The sequence below is a fragment of the Primulina eburnea genome, chromosome 4 (assembly GCF_022965805.1).
Source record: "Primulina eburnea isolate SZY01 chromosome 4, ASM2296580v1, whole genome shotgun sequence".
Classification (NCBI taxonomy): domain Eukaryota; kingdom Viridiplantae; phylum Streptophyta; class Magnoliopsida; order Lamiales; family Gesneriaceae; genus Primulina; species Primulina eburnea.
In genome coordinates, this window is record NC_133104.1 from 36,122,489 (window position 1) to 36,127,847 (window position 5,359).

Genomic DNA, 5,359 nt, shown 5'->3' on the forward strand with positions numbered 1-5,359 from the left:
AATCAATCTTTGTGGGACAATACCCGTACTTGTTATACTATATTAAAATTTGACTCATACACTTGCGGTAATATCGAACATCGTTGAGATATTTAAATTATTTTGCTAGAAAATTTCAGTCACTTGATAATCAGCTATTCATTCACAAGTTGCAGACGGTCATTTTTCAAGAGGTATGTCTCTAATAAGAACTCACTCATGGATTTTATAACTAGAGCACTCCAACATCAAAGAGACAATGAGTTAGTTGTTAACCATATCAATATAGATAACCATCCCAGATAAAGTCAAAATGGCCAATGAAAACTCAAATGATTAAGGTATACACGGAAAAAATAGATTGCGTTTCAAATTGAAATAAGTGAGAGTCGTGGTTATTGTATGCAACAAGTTTTATAGGAGATGAGTTAGTGATTTACAATGTAATGAATTTTAAAAGTTGTTTTTCCTCCAAACCAAATGTGTTCACGCATAATAAACAGATGAACTATATAGTGTGTAATTAACTTTATATAGTTAAATGATGGACACGAGACGCAAAGGTTGTAGCAATGACTAAGAGAAATGTCATCGACGCTGTAGAAAGGACTCACATAGATAAAGGGCGAGGTTGTGATCAATTGGTGTGTTAGTGCATCAAATTGATACCAGTGAAAGAGACCGCGACGGCGGTGTTTCAAATCTCCTGTGTGTGTGAGAATGTACATAAAATTTGCGAAACAAACTCTTATTCAAATAGAAATACAGAGATTTGGCTATCTCAAGTTCGATGGATTTGAATATATGTGGTTAACTTCGGTAATAAGAAGGAAAAAAAAAAAAACAATGTATGATACAAATATTTGTTGTAATATCTACACCGGCACAAATATTGAAATTTCGCAAATTATTTCTTGTATTAAATTTTAGTATAATATTTTTTGGAATTCAAATATAAATCCAGATTTTATAAAATTTGTGAAAGAGTATAGATGACATGTAATATTATTACCACATTGTATTGAAGCCATCAGTAAACATAAAATCAATCTCAAAGCAAAGTTTCCAAGTGACAAAGTCTGACAAAAAAACTAAGGTGCATTAGTTAACTGTTTGCTAAACTGTCACATTTCCTCAGTTTTCAACTAAATGCATTTCAAATTCTTTGCCTCCAACTTATAAAATATCATCAATTGCCTTTCTTGTTCAAATCTCCATCGGTTTCTTCTTTCGAACTAGTCTTCGCCTTAGATTCATCAAATTCCAACAACTGCATTTAAAAAAACAATAAGGTTTCGAGAAATAATGTCCACTTTCATCGTAACCGAGTAATAGAAATACAGCCAGCCAAGAAGATTTTCAAGCACGGATTACTTACAGATTTGGCTTCACCATTCCATATGCAGTGTACAGCCAAGAATCCAATAACAGCTGGCACGATATATAGCAGTGCAGGCTAGACGAATCCGATCGATAAGAACAGTAACTATGTCAATCATAAAAATAATACGAGAGGGTACTGTTTTTTTTTTTACGACAATCAAATTTTTTCGAAAAGATTAGTAACCTGTGCAGCTTGAAACCAGTTCATAACGACTATGGTAAGGATCAAACCAACTGCATATCCAGTAAAGGAGCTCTTAAAATATTGGTTCCCTTTACCTCTGGAAACATCAAAACGTAGCGCCAATGCAACAAATATTCCTGAAAAATAACAAATCTTAATATTTGATCCATTTAAGAACTAGCATGCACAAAGAAACGAATCATAAAAATTCTATAGCGGGTGAACATGTAGTATTTTCAGGACCTAGTGTCTAGAGTAATACCAAAAGATATAGTTGACAAAAATGGTATAACTAATTTTTTTTTAAAACTACACAACTCAAGTATCATATCTCACACTGTGCTAGTAAGGACAATTCTTGTTCCTAGCAATAATTTTTTTTTTTTTTGCGAAAAAAAAGTTCTGCATTCTCCCAACAATTGAACTTACCTACAACTCATAAGCACCGAACACATAACCCCAATAATAAAATTGAGCATCTGCTGCAATACCAACAACTATAACCGGTGATTGTTGCTCCCCAACAATCCAATCATTACATTTTACCACCACACTGGTAGTCATTGCTCTCCAGTAAGGTTTTACATTGAAGTTTGATGTTACATTCGAAATTTTAAGTTCTATTAGAAAAATATTTTCATACCTGGAATTACTATATCACCAAGTCCTAGCATTGAAAATGGGCGTGTGGAATCCGTAGTCGGAAATAAAAGCTGCCAAAGGGAGACAAAATTATGATACGTATGAATTTGAAATATTTAATAATGGCTCAACAAGTTAACGACGCTTCACCGGATAATTGTCTTGAAGTATGAACAGACCTTAATAGGGGCTTCAAAAGATTTCGCAACGCTAACCATCACTGGCGTAAAAAAGACCCAGAATATATCGTATATGAAAAGACCACCCTGCAATTTGAATGTTAATACATTCATTAACTGTGAATCCAAAAAACACTATGAAACATTAACAAAAACATGTTGATGGATAATGTAAACTTAGAACAAAAACTCTTTTACGGAAACTAAATGCAATTCTCACCAAGAGAATAGCACCAGTCTTAAATGAGCCAAGTGAAAGCATTTCAATTCCCTGGAATCATTAAATGATAAAAAATAAACATGAAAGTCAGAAAAGCAGTTCTCATGGAATGGCAATCCACAGTGGACGTTTCAGATTTGGTCAAAATGACAGACGTTAAGGGCACTAAAACGTGTAAATTAAACCTGAATGCAGAAAGAGAGACCCAAGATATTGTTAGCTAGCCAATGCTTCTTTGATGCATACCATGCGCAAAAGAAAGCTCCAGGAATTGCGGCAATCATTTGTGATTTTGTGAACTCAACTTCCAAAGCTGTATAACAAAAATGAAAAGATAGATATCAATATTCTGAATATAAGAAGCAATACGATGTGAAGCAGAGACCATGATAATTACATACACCGAAAATATGGGAAATGCCAGGTAATGAGGTTAGTATTCCATGGTTCTGGCAAAACTCGTTTAACTGCCGGTAGCAACGTTGCCCTACAAGTTCGAATGGATAAGGAAGATTTGTAAATAAGTACCATTATTCACCATTAAACTGAAAAAAATATATTACCACAACTGAAGATAGAAAATGATGATAATCAGTATAAGACAAACATACGAAAGAGCAATGATCCCAAGTACGAAAAAATAGCACGTCAGCACAGCATTAACCAAGTCCTTCGATAAAAATTTGAAAAGCAAAAACAATGACAACAACACAGCGCTCCCAACCAAAGGAAATCGCATGGCATGTTCTCTAGACATTGTTTCCTGAAAAACACAACAGTGTAATTCAGAAAATGAAAAGTATAATTCTTCAAATCAGTGGCTTTTCATTTGACGTTTAACTTACCGATGGTGGAGTTGGCTTAACAGAGCGATAACAACCCACATACACTGTTAGACAAGCGGTCAAAATAACATTAAGATTTGGGTCTACATTCAAAACAAGAGGGGCGATGGTTAACCCTGCCATTCAAACAAAGTAACACATGATCAGAATGTGCTAACAAAAACTGATAAAGAAGCTATAATCGCATCCAACCACAATATTTTCATGGTCATTTAACCTGAAGCCATATAATCAGATACAAGCAGGGGCAGACCCATATTTTTGCAGGCGAGACGGAAGTAGAATTTTTGAAAAGATTATACATATAATTTCAAAGATTTTTCATCTTGTTAATGGGGGGAGGGGGTCCTCCTGTGGATACGAGCACTTAAAAAATGGACACACGTCAATGAGCAAGTGAAGAAGGAAATTTTAGTACAAATTCGGGGCATCATTTTTTAGCGAATAATTGCTAGAACAAACAAATATTTATTCCTGTGGAATCAAATGTAACAGTTAAAATAAAAAAAACATCATACCTGCCAAAGCCAAATTAACCAGCCTCTCGCTATTCTTCATCGTATATATTGTGGAAATTCAGAGCTTCCCTCAGTTTCTCACCAACGAAAAACTACAAAGTCGGGTAAATGAAAATGGTATAAACACGTCAAATAGCAATATTTCCAATACTCTTTACATTAGCGTCAGACAAAAATATATCCATACTGTTTGTAATCTAAAACAAAAGACCGTGATCTGTAATCAAGGCGCCAAAATACGATCTTTCAAATCACCAAAATATAGACCTTTGGTAAACTGCATCTCGAAATCCAGTACAGATTCAGAGGCCCATATCAAGAAATCCTCTGACAACCAGAGAATTAAATTCCCATAATTATTGAATCAATTCGTAAAATTAAACAAAAACCCATGTCATTTAATCCTTCACTAAACAGGAATAAAAAAATTACATCTTGATTAACAAAAAACGAATATACAATAACGTATAAAAAGAAAAGAAACCGGGTCAAACCTCGCGAGGTGACGTGGATTTGGGCTTTTGTCACTCTCCCTTAGAATTCAATCTCCAAATTCAACACAGATCAAACAACCGTCTATAGTGTGTTTAGTGTGAGATTTTTCACACGGAGGAGGTTTTAGTTCTACCGTCAAAAGAAACGAAGAGAAGGGAAAGGGTTGGACGAATTTAAGAACGTTATTGACTTCAATTTTCTTGAACTCATCAATCATTTTGACGAAGCGATTTAAAATATTCTTAAGGTTATAATTTTATCAGAAACCGTATATAAAATTATTTCAAATATAAAATATTATTATTTTGTAATTAAATATTTGAGTGAGATTTTTTTTAAAATTATGAATCCAAACATATTGGATAAAATACTGGGAGTTGTATATATGGTCTTGACAATCTTCTTCCTTTGAGCTAGTTTTTGGAGTTGAGTTAGGTCCAAGTTCCAATCTTAACATGATATCAAAGTCCGGGTTTCATCGTTATGTGTTGGGCTGCCTATAATTAGGCCACTCGTTCTGCCCATAATTAGGTCATTTGTAAAATTCAGGCTCCAGATGTTCATTCCTGGGCGTGAGGTGGGTGTGTTAGTTGTCCCACATCGGTTGGATAAAATACCTGGGAGTTGTATATATGGTCTTGGACAATCCTCCCCTTTTGAGCTAGCTTTTGGGGTTGAGTTAGGTCCAAGTTTTACAGGATTTATTCTAATTCTTTGGAATATTTACAAGAATAGCTAACCAAGGTTAGATAACATGAATAAAAAAGAACATATCAGTGTCCTAATATAAACTTATTATTCAAATTAATAGATTCCTATAAATAGTTCTGGATTTTTTAAACTCTCCGACGATCTTATAGAGATCTAAAAGACAGTACAAAATTATGATATTCAGTTATATTATGTACCACATA

The 5,359-nt window shown here is 34.0% G+C and overlaps 1 protein-coding gene across 3 annotated transcripts; it reads right to left on the reverse strand.

Annotated features, from left to right (window-relative positions):
- Nucleotides 1–1,018: 1,018 nt before the first annotated feature.
- Nucleotides 1,019–4,642, reverse strand: LOC140831031 (signal peptide peptidase-like). 3 transcript variants are annotated; one of them, XM_073194719.1, is made up of 13 exons: nt 4,445–4,642; nt 4,218–4,277; nt 3,951–4,042; nt 3,433–3,548; nt 3,199–3,350; nt 2,989–3,074; nt 2,773–2,900; nt 2,588–2,638; nt 2,368–2,454; nt 2,190–2,259; nt 1,547–1,683; nt 1,358–1,435; nt 1,019–1,249 (listed from the first exon to the last, which is right to left on the reverse strand). In XM_073194719.1, exons 3-13 carry the CDS (start codon nt 3,988–3,990, stop codon nt 1,169–1,171), a joined length of 1,026 nt encoding a protein of 341 aa, XP_073050820.1. In that variant the 5' UTR covers nt 3,991–4,042; nt 4,218–4,277; nt 4,445–4,642; the 3' UTR covers nt 1,019–1,168. The 3 variants fall into 3 exon arrangements, with proteins under 3 accessions (XP_073050820.1, XP_073050819.1, XP_073050818.1); XM_073194718.1 differs by having other exon boundaries at nt 4,138–4,277; XM_073194717.1 differs by lacking the exon at nt 4,218–4,277.
- Between the last annotated feature and the right edge of the window lie 717 nt (nt 4,643–5,359).